General features: G+C 35.3%; 1 protein-coding gene across 1 annotated transcript; it reads right to left on the bottom strand.

Moving 5' to 3' along the window:
* Nucleotides 1-1,833: 1,833 nt before the first annotated feature.
* On the bottom strand, nt 1,834-6,791 carry LOC128199363 (carboxypeptidase B-like). Its single transcript, XM_052888562.1, has 5 exons — nt 6,730-6,791; nt 4,909-5,118; nt 4,178-4,280; nt 3,103-3,411; nt 1,834-2,427 (listed from the first exon to the last, which is right to left on the bottom strand). Exons 1-5 carry the CDS (start codon nt 6,789-6,791, stop codon nt 1,834-1,836), a joined length of 1,278 nt encoding a protein of 425 aa, XP_052744522.1.
* Nucleotides 6,792-14,935: the final 8,144 nt, after the last annotated feature.

Genomic DNA, 14,935 nt, shown 5'->3' with positions numbered 1-14,935 from the left:
AGCACATAATAACCCTCCCTCCCCCCACCTTATCAGCGCGCCGCAAGAATTGCCGTCGAGCATGAAGGTATCGATACACCGCGAAAATATCAAATTCTGCCATCTTTGTACAAGTTATTAAGGATTTTACACAGCGCAAGAGTAGCATCGGCGAGAATATATGTGCTTATAACATTGATTGGTTTATAATAAAAATTATCGCATGTAAGAAAAAATATGAAAAATATATTTAATAGAACATTTAAACCATTAGGCCATGAAGTCGCAGTGCAAAATAATTAGAGTTATTTTACCGCGTCTTTGTTTCGACTGGTGACAGAAGGGCTGGCTCATTTTCCACGCCAAAAATCAGCCTGTCTACGAAGAACTGCAGCCAGTATTCTTGCCACCATTACGTGGGCGTAATTTGTATAGCTATTAGGATAAGTTGGTTTTATTACTTTTTAATTCATTTTCAATCAAAACAAGATCCTATTTCCTACTAGTATTATAAACGCGTAAGTTTGTATGGATGTTTGTTTGGATGTTTTTTACTCTTTAACAACGCTACTACTGAAGCTATTTGGCTGAAATTTGAAACGGAAATAGATTTTACTCTGGATTAATACATATGCTATTTTTCATCCCGGAAAAATCCATGGTTCCCGCAGGATTTGTGAAAAACCGTATTCTACGCGGACGAAGTCTTAATAAAAATAAATAAAGACAAATTCGGTTACTAGACTGGACATGTTCACTTTTTCAAACCCTGTGATGATATTTTGAAAATTGTGATTTCGGTAATAAAATTAAAAAAATATATCATTTTAAAAAGATCCATGCTTACTACTAGCTTTAGTTTCCCAATGATACTGGACTACAATCTTATAAGCAAGATTGGAAAACGATTTTTGTTAGGACGCGCGATTTTTCAATACATTTGGCGATGAAATATGAGATTTTATCAATACTTATTTGGTCTCATGAAAAAGTGATCGATGAATTATTTAGGTTGCGTTGAAAAGGTTTTGGGAAAAAATTAAAATATTATTATATTTTTTGCAGCCCTTTTTTAACGGCCAGCTATTGCGGCAACTCATATTATAGCAGTGAGGTGAATGTAAACTCCAGGTATTCTTTGGAATTCCCTTTAAAAAAACCTTCCAATGTTTTTATTTATATACATGACCACATTTTAAATTAAGCTAAGACTAGTACACTCAGTATAAGTACTATGAACTACGTAAAAAATAAATTAAATAACATTTAAATCAGAATTAGAAATGAAGAGATCCGCAAACGAACCAAAGTCACTGACATAGCTCAGCGAGTCGCGAAGCTGAAGTGGCAATGGGCAGGCCACATAGTTCGAAGATCCGATCGACGTTGGGGTCCCAAGGTGCTGGAATGGCGGCCCCGCACCAGAAAGCGCAGTGTTGGTCGACCCCCCACTAGGTGGACCGTGGACATCAAGCGGGTTGCACGCCGCTGGATGCTGGTGGCTCGAGACCATTGTGTTTGGAGGTCCATGCAAGAGGCCTATGTCCAGCAGTGGACGTCTATCGGCTGATAAGGTAAGGTAAGGTAACATTAAAATTCAAAAGAATGACGCTTAGAAGAAGTAAAATTTAATACAGAAGACTGTAAAATATGTGTATAAGAAGCAGAATTTGCTGTTTTAAAAAAATATAATAAAACTACTCTTTAAAATGTTGGATAGAAGCAGGCGTTACTTTGCGGAAGTTCATCATGTGATAAAATCTTTAAAATGTGTTTATTCAATATTCCACAATACAAAAAACAACTTCGTTTATCACAAGTAAATCAATTTTGCCACAGAATTCCATTTTTGTTTTATCTGGAACCAAAAAGTTGTCCAGCCATTCGCGCGCCGGCGGCGAATCCAGCCCATGTTTCAGTAACAACCGGTTTAATATACCTCGGATGCAGAACAAACCCTTTAGAACCTCTACCAGGTAACTCTACTGTATAACTCAGAGGAACTCCTATAGAATGCGCATAATCACTAGAGGACCCTGATGAGAAATAATCGATAACCAATGCAGTATTACCAACACGATATCTAGGGAAGTGTTTAAGCGATAACTCATGTATAACATCAGCCATCCTTATTCCAACCATATGAAGCTGGAGTCCCCTATCGGAAAGGCTTCCATTGTTGCTCCAAGGATATAAAAACATGCTCCCAAAACTGTGCACCGACAAATACAAGATCATATTTTGATGGTGCTCATTGAATATTGAATGGACAACTCTGGTTTCCACTTCGGAGAACGGCTTTCTTCCTGGGAAGATGTCTGAGCAAGGGTGACTCTCCGTGCCGACGGTGTTCCATTCGAAGTCGAAATTTCTATTTATATCAACTCCGCGACAAATTTTGCCCGCCACGTGTTGGTCGGTCGAACGAGTTTTGCGCCACATACGTTCCTGAAATGGAAAATGTTAGTAGGTACTTATATATTACAAGAAAACTTCAGTATTATTTAGATTCTTATTTTAACTCTTCTTATACTTGGAAATAATAAATGCCAAGATTTTTTTTTTAATTGTTAGGTGATGCAAGAACAGTTTAGATTGATTTAAACCCATAAAAAAATATTAAGAATCATTAACAAGTGCTAGTTGGTAGTTTTCATGTTTATCCACTAAGGTTACTCAAAGTTAGAAACCAGGCTAGCAGGTTTCTTTTGGTTCTTAAATTGTTAGTCTCTAAGGTGATATTGTATTACTAGTAGACGCCGCGCGGTTTCAACTGAGTGGTTCCCGTTCCTGCAAGAAAACGGGGGTCTATAGCCTTCCTCATTAAATGGGCTATCTAACATTGAAAGAATTTTTGAAATCGGACCAGTAGTTCCTGAGATTAGAACATACAAACAAACTCTTCAGTTTTATAATATTAGTCTCTTCACTAGTACATCCACAAAACAAGGAAAACTATACTGTATACATTATATATATTATATTAAACCGAAAGGGGTGTGGATTTTCATCCTCCCCTAATAAGTTAGCCCGCTTCTATCTTAGGTTTCATTATCACTATCATCAGGTGAGTTTGTACTCAAGGGCTATGTAAAATATAAAAAAAACTATTGTATTATTCACCTTTACGTGAGTGTGTTCGTAGCCATCAGGGTTCACAACTGGATACAGGATCCAATCAAACTTATCCAGTAGATCAGGTTCGGTTACGTTTTCAACAAGCTTATGTATAGCATAAGTGACTGTCGGTATAGTGATCCACTCTCTGGCGTGTGTAGCACCATCGATGAATATCACCGGTTTACCGCTTTGGAAGTTGTCTTTTGATATCTTCAAGTATTTCAGTGTACGACCTTCGTAGGAAGTCGCTGGTGTCACCAATTTCACAGTATCGCTGTGCTTTTGAGCTACTGAGTCAAGATATTCGTAGATCTGTAATAAAAATAACAAGAATGGTACAAAGTTACTAGGGTTCAAATATAGAACATAAAAAACGCTTAAGCTAACGCGTGGTTGGTGGTAGTGATAGTTGGTCCGATAAGACGTGGTTCTTTCGGCTGGTGGGAGGCTTCGGCCTTGGCTAGTTACCACCCTACCGACAAAGACTTACTGCCAAGCGATTTAGCGTTCCGGTATGATGTCGTGTAGAAACCGAAAGGGGTGTGGATTTTCATCCTCCTCCTAACAAGTTAGCCCGGTTCCATCTTAGATTGCATCATCACTTACCATCAGGTGAAATTGTAGTCAGGTGCTAACTTGTAAAGAATTAAAAAAAGAGCCTACAAAAAAATCATAGGTTAGGTTAGGGTCATGGCGTGCACGTCATAGATAAAATACATTGCCTACCCTAAAGACTCATTACGAACCTGGACTGAGGAAGTGATTCGCTATTTTGTACGTATAGTGCATACCCTAGTTGAAATCCTTGTGCACGCCACTGATTAGGATCGCTACCATGGAGTTTGGAAGTTTCTGGACTATATTCATAATAGACGGATTATATGACGTTGCGAAATCACACTCAATGTTACTAATATAAGAGTAGAAACTTAATGTTTTTAGTGCATTAGAACTGGGCACACTACCAAGGGCGGCAAATTTTGATAAGTATTTTTAAGTATTACTTTTTTTTATAATTTATTGCCAATTCCACACAGAATAGAAATAAAATGAAATAGTTATCATTGCAAATACTCACAACATCCAAAGTGTGATATTTATCGTAATTGAAGCTTGAAGACTTGCTAGAACGTGCTTCTTGCTGGAAGCTTTCCATCATCAGGTCATCGTTGTCTAGTTGGCTGAAATGAAATAAAAAACAAAAGCTATACTAATATTATAAAGCTGAAGAGTTTGGTTTGTTTGTTTGATTGATTGAACGCGCTAATCTCAGGAACTACTGGTCTGATTTGAAAAATTCTTTCAATGTTAGATAGCCTATTTATCGAGGAAGGCTATAGGCTATATTTTATTCCCGTATTCGTACGGGAAAGAAAACCACGCGGGTAAAACCGCGCGGCGTCAGCTAGTTGTACATAAATTAGGAGTATGCTAATAGTGTCAGGGTATCAGCTGCGATCATTACTTTCGGAGTCACAGAGATTTAAAGGGTCATATTTGCGGCACTGCCACTTATCCCTAAAAAACGCCCCATACAAAATGACACGAATCAATGACGTCGTTGATCATAATGATAGTATGGGCGTTCAAACAATATTATGAATATCGTTCTTTTTGTGCGTATATGTTTATAATTCAAATATGGAAACATGCCACGTTTATTGTAAGGAAGCTAAATCTGTATGAATTTTCATCTAATTACGATGAAAGATTTTGAAATTTTACAACCTTATTTATTTTGCAAATATCCGATGTATGTATGTTACGAGAATTTTATATATAAAAATAATAGTAAATATATGAACTTACATTTTTACGTCATCTGCATGAATCCAGTACTTCATATTCTCTTCATTTACGAATTTGACGAAGTCATCTTGATACTGTGGCTTAACTAACACAACGCCTTCCCTATCTAAAGAAGGGTGGATATAGAAATCCAGCTCAAGCTTTGAGATCAGATTGCCAAGGTCTTTCAACTGGTCATGGCTTGATGGTTTTATGTAGAAAGACTTCCATCTGAAATTTAAAGACAACAGTAAATTAAAATTTAACCTATAGACGTTAAAATTGAATATCTAGTCTCTAAAGAAAATTACTACACATATAAGTATGAAAAACCTATACAGTTCTTAAAATCTCTAAGAAATAACAGAAAAAAAATATATCATGCCAAAAGCCAATAACTACTATGGTGAAAGAACTACCGGCTACATGGTGCCCAAAATATATAATAAAATTGAGTGGCTCAAAAAAGAAAGGGAGATCAGTGAAGGAGTCCTCAAGAAGAAATTAAAGAAAGTTTTCCTTGGGGACCCCATCACTGACGGATTTACTTTATAGAAATTGTTTTGCACCTTTTGTAATTTTTTTTATATTATTTCATTTTATAATATTAAAACCTTAGTTTTAATTATCTTATTTAAATTAGATTTAGCAATTACTTTTAAATAATAACTAGAATAATGAGCGTCAACTCGCCAACAAACTGCCTGTACAGTTTGGCGAGAGTATCGATATGTTAAATAATTGTTATATCTTATCAATAAAATAAATTAAAAAAAATAAAATAAAATAAAATGTCCACAACATGACAACAGTATGTAAAATGTGATATAAAATGATTTTCTTTGTCCTTTTTTCATCACACTAATATTATTAATGCGAATTTTTGTGTGTATGTTTATTTCTCTTTTGCGCTGCAGCTACTGCAGCGATTTGGTTGAAGAATGGAAATGGATTTTACTCTTAACACAAAGGCATTTTCATCCCGGAAAAATCCATGGTTCCAGCGGGAATAACTAAATTTCTCGTGGACGATGTCGCGGACGTCCCCTAAGTAAGAAAATCGGCTATATCTTTTTTATATGACCAATTTTCCCCATCTCCTCCACCAAATCGGCAAACACTGTATAATATATCGTCTATCAGACGCCCGCGATTCCGTTTCGCGTGAAATTTTGTTTTTTACTAATCATAAGAGAACCATGGTTGACATGCTATCATTGTGACATATTTTGGAATGGAACCGATTTTTTTTGGAAACGATGGTTTAACGTGCTCTTCGAGTCACGGGGGTGTAAAACCACCAAGATTTTAACTGAAAATTTCTTAAAATAAGGAAAAGCTCAGTATCTCAAAGTCTGACCTCGGACTCGAACCCAGAATCTAGCGATCCGAATCCATATAGGTTAACCACTGGACCAACTACGCAGTCAATCGATGAATGATGACTGTAGCGTGCCTTATATTCAATCATAAATACCGTTTGCAGTGAACCCTAAGCAGGCAAAGTGCTACGTAAACATTTTCTGTAAGAACGTACGCTACGATGTTAAGTTAAGGCAGTCGTTCCTAACTCGTCCCCACCAACGCTCGTGTTCTAGTATTCATTAACCAGTCCGCTTAAGTAAGACATTTTATATACTTTAAATTTATATTATTCGTGTGTATCAATAAACGTTAATTAGTTCGTCTACTTGATTTATTATTTGGATTCCTGACAGAGGCACGCATTAACCTTCTTTAGTCTACCTAACAAATCAATCAATTCCCACCTAACAATCACCTATAATGACTAATTCCAGTCCTAACCCTGATCTGTTAACTATTATAGTTAATTTAACTCACCCTGAGTACTCCTCGTGTTTGGCGTACACCGTTGCGAACAATAACACCAACAGAAGCTTCATCATTTGATAATAAATCAAATTGACCAAACTGTTACTTTTAAAGGAAATCCTTTTACGATAATTGCAGGAAAAAAGATAACTGAAACCAACGATATTTTATATTATAGATATGTTCCGTTCCTACAAAATCACCGCAAAAGTGAATTTAGCTACTCTAGTGAGCGCACACATGCACTATTTTGTGTTTCATCATTATCAACCCATATTCGGCTCACTGCTGAGCTCGAGTCTCCTCTCAGAATGAGAGGGGTTAGGCCAATAGTCCACCTCGCTGGCCCAATGCGGATTGGCAGACTTCACACACGCAGAGAATTAAGAAAATTCTCCGGAATGCAGGTTTCCTCACCATGTTTTTCCTTCACCGTTTGATACACGTGATATTTAATTTCCTAAAAAGCACACAACTGACCGGACCGGATTCGAACCCACACCCTCCAGAATCGGAGGCAGATGTCATATCACGGCTCATCATATTTTGTGTTTACTTACATTATATATAAGTATACAGGGTGCTGGGGAGTATTTCCCTGAACTCTGGGGTTATATTCTTTACCGAAAATAAATAAAAATAATTCAAAAATTAATATTTTCGGAGTAAATATTTTTTTTTTTGTAAACAGATCTTTATGTCCCTTATACGCATCCCTATAATTATGACGTAGCCAAATTTTAAAATGCATGGATAGATAAAGGCGTGTGTTACATGGATAGTCGGAGATATTTGAACTACTTTGTATGGAAACTTATAAAGTTTTTATTTTTTAGTTAAAAAATATTAGTTATACAGTTCGGCTCCTATAAGTAAACTCGTCAACACCTTGAATTTATGGGAAATACTCCATAGCACCCTGTATATATAATTTGTACACTTACACAACTCGACATTATAGACAAACACATTTTGACGGCCTCCGTAGCGCAGTGGTATGCGCGGTGGATTTAATGACGGAGGTCCTGGGTTCGATCCCCGGCTGGGCCGATTGAGGTTTTCTTAATTGGTCCAGGTCTAGCTGGTGGGAGGCTTCGGCCGTGGCTAGTTACCACCCTACCGACAAAGACGTACCGCCAAGCGATTTAGCGTTCCGGTACGATGTCGTGTAGAAACCGAAAGGAGTGTGGATTTTCATCCTCCTTCTAACAAGTTAGCCCACTTCCATCTTAGATTACATCATCACTTACCATCAGGTGAGATTAAAAAAAAAAAAACAATATTAATGTATTATTTGTATTATTTGTTTCTTTTGGTGTTATTTAAAACAATTATGCACATTTGTCCGCTTCAATTTTGATGCCCTATCTGTAGTGTAAAAAATCGTTGACTGAAACTGATCTTGATGCTTTTTGACAATCAATCTTGAATTGTATTAATATAGCAACAAGGATTACAATTCTATAACATGTACTAGATAATTTTAATCTATTTTATTGGTCAAGACAGTTTAGCATCTAGATAATATCTTTAATAATATTTTAGATATGGTCATGTAACATGTTTTACAGTGAGATTCAAAAATAACAAATAAAATTAAAATTAAATATTTATTACAGAAAATGTTAGTTAAAAAAAGTTAAGTTAAGTTTAGTTTAGTTGTGTTGCTTTAAAAATAATAATGTTTTCTTAGATCTATAGTACAGGAGTAGTTTTCTAGTTGTATTACTATTAAAGTAATAGTGATTTCATAGATCTATAGTATAAGAGTAGTTTTCTCCTCTTTTCCTTATTCTACCATCAATTTCAAGGTCTTCCTATCTTTCTTTTGCCCACTTGCCTCCTCCATTCCGTCACTCTTTTTACCCCCTTTTTGATCTTGCAGTTTTATTATTATTTTTAGATTCTGTATATATATAATGATTAGGTAGGTATATCAATTAGATATCGTTAAAAATGATAATAATCGACAGTGATTCAAATTGATATAGATATTACGACGAATTTCAGATGACATCATTATCGGAAATAATAATTACATCAACAATTAAATTCAGTAAATACAATGACACATTGTCTCGCTCTAGATTTTTGTTATTAGATTGTCCGTCTGTAACTCCTAAGGTGTTGACTCCCGTCAAAAACTCTTCAGTGCGTCGAGAATTTCATTTGATAAATTTAAAGTTCATCGTCTTTGTACGAACTAACGAGAAAATTTTGAAACTATCATCTTTTTATTGAATGCCAGTAACTATAGTGGTATTAAATAAAAAGATTATACCATTATACTAAAATTCATCTTGATCGGTTCAGCCGTTTAGCTGAGAAAAGGTAACAGACAGACAGACAGTCAGACAGACTTACTTTCGCATTTAGAACATTAGCTTACATAGAAAAAAAATATGAACTTATATTTTTACGTCATCTGCATGAATCCAGTACACTGACTGTACATGACGTCATACGGAAATACCATATTAAAAGAAGCTGGTATTTTTCTAGAAACCTAGAGTGAAAAGACATAGTTATCTCTTTCTTTTCATCTTCAAAGAAAAACGTTGCTCCACATCTGTGCCTCCAGCGGTTCAAATGAGAAAATTTAATGAATTTTCTCTACCTTCTCCGATCAACGATCTATATAAGTTTTACTGGATAGGTTAATTTGCCGTGAGTAAAACACACCTTACTGGCTAAGTTGAATGTGCTTTGCTGTATTAAATTTTCCTAGAATGCAATCATAAGATTCTAAGATAATACGTTGAAAAGCTACAATCCATAGAGAAGCTTCGATCAATCAATCAATCAATCAATCAATCAATCAATCAATCAATCAACCTACCACCTGTACACTTGTATCTGCAAATATATTGATTGATTGATTCGATTAAAAAATTATACAAATTGATCAATCAATTTTTAAGTTTTAGAGTAACGAACGGAATATTTCTTTTTCTACTCACATTTCGTATATATTCAATGTAAAACCTCAAATTTATCACAAAGCTATTAATTCCTGGTGTAGCCAACCGTGGTGCAATATTTTTTTTAATTTAAAATAAATCCATGGCATTGACTACAAAAATTCAGGCTTCCCTAAAAGAGACAATATCTAGACGAACACGCCGATACTAAATCTAAGACACGCCTAACGCCAATTATGTATTATTAACCAGGATCTGTTAAGTTTTTTATTTCCTTTATCAATGTCGTAGAAAAACTATTGTATGCCACTGCACTTAAATAGCCATTGTAGCACTCATGCTGCAATAGCCTTATCATCCGTAAACAGCTCAAACAGGTTTGGAGCTTCAACCTAAATACTTACTTATTATGAAAAAAAAGAAGAAATGAATATTTCAGTTTTCGTGGATGTCGTATCTAGATGAGCGTGAACTAATTCTCGACCGATTTCCGTAGGATCGCAGGTAATTAACGACTGGAAGATTTTAATGAAAATTATTATATTAATAATTTAAAAGATTCACCTTCCGTAATAACTAATAGATACTATCGTTATCTATATGTATGAAAGCATAAGAAAGTAAAAAAGTAAAACAGTAATAGAAAATAGTAATAGAAATCAAGCCGAGTTAGGAAACAACAAAGGAAATACAAAAAAATAAAAAGTTTTAGTAGTAATTCTTATGCACTGCTTAAAAAAAAATACTACTAAAACTTTTTCTGTTGTATGTTTATTTTGAATCATCATGGTACATTTGTAATGGACTTTGCGCTATTATAAAAAAGGTGACGGTGATAAAAAGTTTAAAAATTTCTAACGCACCTAGGTCCAAGAAGTACCCACATTTTTTAGTTATCACCACTACACAGTATAGTCTAAAAACTAAGAACTCAATTATACAGTGAAATTTCGTATAGGTAAATGTTAGGTATATCAAAGAAAAATATAAAATAAAAATTCAACTTCAAGAACTTACAATTCAATAGTACGAGTAGTTTTAAAAGTAACAAGCGCACAAATTAAATAAACATTTCCGTGTTTAATAAAAATGAAACTTTTGAATCGTTCCCAATAAAACTTGTGCCGAATAGCCGCTGCACACAGCTTCTTATACTTGTAGTTGACTAAAAGTTTTATTGAAATCGGGCCAATATTCTCTGCGAGTTCGTGTATTGAATGAACGCTGCAAAGTTTCCAAAAGCTTTTGTGTGGAGCCGACATCGTTATTTAATAAGAAATTGTTTAAGTTTCATTTGATTGGTTTCATATTCATAATAGATGTATTTTTTTTAATGTAATGTAATTTAAAACAATAGGGAACTTATCTTAATAAATATTCGCACAGTCATTAAACTGTGCGAATATTTATTGATATAATTGTAATAGGGAAAATAAAAGGAGCCGTGATAGTCCAGTGGATATGACCTCTGCCTTTGATTCCAGAAGGTGTGGGTTTGGTTTTGTGTGCATTGTTAGAAATTAAATATCACATGTCTTAAACGGTGAAGGAAAACATCGTGAGGAAACCTGCATGCCAGAGAATTTTTCTAATTCTCTGCGTGTGTGAAGTCTGCCAATTCGCATTGGGCCAGCGTGGTGTACTATTGGCCTAACCTCTCTCATTCTGAGAGGAGACTCGAGCTTAGCAGTGAGCCGAATATGGGTTGATAATGATGAATAAGGAAAATATAATGCCGCTTTGGTTGTAGTGGTCAGGATAAGTGGTTTCAGAAAACTAGGTCCAGGGTTCGAGTCCCGGGGACCTGTGACACATTGAGCTTCTCCTAAGAAATGTTCAGTGGGGTAGTCGATGGAAAATATATGATAATAGTTATGATTATAATGATGATGGTGGTGATGATGATGATGATGATGATGATGATGATGATGATGATGATGATGATGATGACGATGAAGATGACAAAACTGCGGTTTACTATTAGTCCGGTGGTAAAAGTCTATGGACTAAAAGCCTATAGTAGCCAGACATACCTACCTCATTTTAAAACTTAAACTCAAACTCAAAATTCATTTATTTCAATTAGGCTTACTTCACAAGCACTTAAACTTAGTTTTCAATATTTTCGTACTATGACGACCGCATAAACGTAAACGCGAATTTCTAAGTAATTGAAACAGTTGTGCAGTAGTGCTACTAGATGCTCTGTTTCAATTACTTAGAAATTCGCGTTACGTTTACGCGATCGTCGAAGTATGAAAACATTGAAAACTCCCACTAGGCACTCTGTGCATCGATTAAAAAACCTCAGTCGGTCCAGCCGGGGATCGAACCCAGGATCACCGTCTTGTACCACCGCATAAAATACGTACTGCGCCACGGTCAGTCAAGGCCGTCAAAATATGATATTACTTGAACAATAAACGAAATGAGGAATGTCTGACTACAGCAGGCCCTTAGTCTACAACGTCATGACCCGACTTAATAGCACGAACTTTGCGCATTATACACGCTCTAACATACTTAAATATACTCGAGAAATTTAAACTGATGCGAACTTTAACTAAATTGCACTAACTATTAACTAAATACGTAGACTTCTGCAAGTTTAGTTCGGTTATTTAGCTATGCGTATGGAAATGAATAATGACTGGGTTTGAATGTATTGATTTTTATGAGACATTCGATTATATAAGGTCAATATTGACTAATTATTACATGAAAAAACAAAAAATGACTGTTTGTAAAATAAATTTATACTAATATTATAAAGCTGAAGAGTTTGTTTGTTTGATTGAACGCGCTAATCTCAGGAACTACCTGGTCCGATTTGAAAAATTCTATCAGTGTTAGATAGCCCATTTATCGAGGAAGGCTATATAATACTATTGCGTATTCTTACGGGAACGGGAACTACGCGAGTAAAAACGCGCGGCGTCAGCTATTTCAGCTATATATAGCTAAAATTCAAAATATATCAAAAACCTGTTATCGTAATTAGATGAAATAAGGGTTCCGATTTTGTACTACGTACGTTCGGAACCCTAAAAATAGGTTGCGCACAAAAAACGTAACGCTGCCGTATTCACTCATCGAATTCACAACCCATATTTTTTCATACCAGGGGCTAAATATGAAAAATCGATTCATATGGAGTAAACTCCAATTAATTCATTTTTAGAGTCTTTACTTTAAACGTGACATTTTTCTATAAATTAAGTATAAACATTAACGCACAAATAACAAAGATATTTGTAATTGTGTGGACACAGAAATCTTTTTTGGCTAGTGGGAGGCTTCGGCCGTGGCTTGTTACCACCCTACCCACATATACGTACCTCCAAGCTATTTAGCGGTACTACGTATAGAAACCGAAAGGGGTGTGGAGTCATCCTACTCCAAACAAATTAGCCCGTTTCCATCTTAAATTGCATCATCACTTACCATCAGGTGAGATTATAGTCAAGGGCTAACTTGTAGAAAAAGATAAAAAATAAAAAAAAAAGAATCTAACGACCACTATGATTGATGACGTCATTTATTCGTGCTATTTAGTATGGGTATAAATATAATTGGTGCAGTTGTTAAAATGTGGTTTGGGGTCACGAGGTCCTGGATTGGGTTATGAAATACTAAGCGTCTCATTCTTTTAAGAAATTTTCAGTCACAATTCTCAGCTCGGAGTTGGAAGTTGCTGGAGTTATTCATGTGCCTCAATGAGCACGTAAGTTAAAATAACTTCCCAATAATACTTCCCTTCTACTATTAAAATATATAAATAACTAGATGTTCAATTCAAAATATAATATCCATATCAAGTACCCACCCAAACTTCACAAGTTCACGGTTGGAGCCTCGTGTTATTGAAGTTATACATAACTTAGGAAACTACCTACAAGGTCTGTGACACACTAAAGACTTTTTGTTACGATAAAAAAAAGAAAGAAAGAAAATATCCTATCCTATTATTTCCTTTCTATTATTATCGTTATCACATTTTTTAATTACTGTGACTTAGTCATTCTCAGCACGATACATTACTTGTTGATATGGTACGAATCTGCCAACTCTTACATAATATGATAGTGATGTCAATGGCGAAACCTTGGCTTAAACGTCTAAAGTGCGCCCTGGCAAAACCACCTAGCTTTTTTAATGTTCGGTTGTGTGACTAGCAAAATAACTGACCACTACTATTGTTTATTGTTATAGGTATAAGTAGGATTTTGGCTGTTCTTTTACCTTTGAAAGACCAGGCAAAATCCTACTTTTACCTTTATAACTTATACTTTTATTACTTAAAGGCACCTTTGCCTTTTTGCATCTAGATCTTCTAAACGTCTTAAATATAATATGTTAAAATCACATTTATTAAGTCAGCAACTTTCATCATCATCATTATCAGCTGAAGGACGCCCAACGCTGGACATAGACCTAAGAGTTCCAAAAAATAAGGAGTTAAGCCACATGCATCCAACGATTCTCTGTTACCTGCTTGATGCGATGATGGTCTAGCTTTATTGGCGGGTCGATCAACATTCCATTTCGCTATTAATGAATTATTATTATTTGAGATATTTTAAGAACACGTCTCCTATCTTGGCCATTACCTTCTTAGACTAAAATATCACTTAACATCAGGTGAGATTGCAATCAATAGCAGACTTAAATAAATATAAATTGCAATATATTGTCGTGCGACAAGTCGCTAGTGTGAACAAAGATGAACATAGTTGAAATAACATGTCTAGGTAATTATTGTTACGAACAACTCATGACTTCATTACATACCTACTTGTTCAAACTTGTTTAATATGATCCCGCTTACGTCAAACGAAGGTTCTTACCCAATCACTTAGGTACCTTAGGATTTTGATCTCTCTGGTCTCCAACACAGTTGTAGTTAGTATTGCTTTATAACAGGGAATCCCTGGGAGATTAATTTTATTGATCACAAAATTTCGGATTAACCGCTTGTCTTAACTTAATATAGGGCTGAATTAAGACGGTCTAGGATTAACGGACGAAGTCGCAGGCCAATTACAAAATTAGCTTTGATCTTTTGATAGATTGTGCCATGGCTGTATAACAGTACAGTTTTTACAGACGTAATTTTAGAGAAATCGCTTAATATTAAATCAGTCTATATATTCCGAGAAATCTGTTTGGTTTGTACCTTATTGTAACGATAATGATATTGTAATGGTACAGACAGACGTATTGCTTTGTAAAGGTAGACACCACACACATCCACATTTTTGTAGCATCGTATGTATCGGACGCATCGCATCAAG

The sequence above is a fragment of the Bicyclus anynana genome, chromosome 23 (assembly GCF_947172395.1).
Source record: "Bicyclus anynana chromosome 23, ilBicAnyn1.1, whole genome shotgun sequence".
In the NCBI taxonomy this organism is placed as follows: domain Eukaryota; kingdom Metazoa; phylum Arthropoda; class Insecta; order Lepidoptera; family Nymphalidae; genus Bicyclus; species Bicyclus anynana.
Note: the sequence above shows the minus strand (reverse complement) of the source record. Positions and strands in the feature narration are given on the sequence as shown.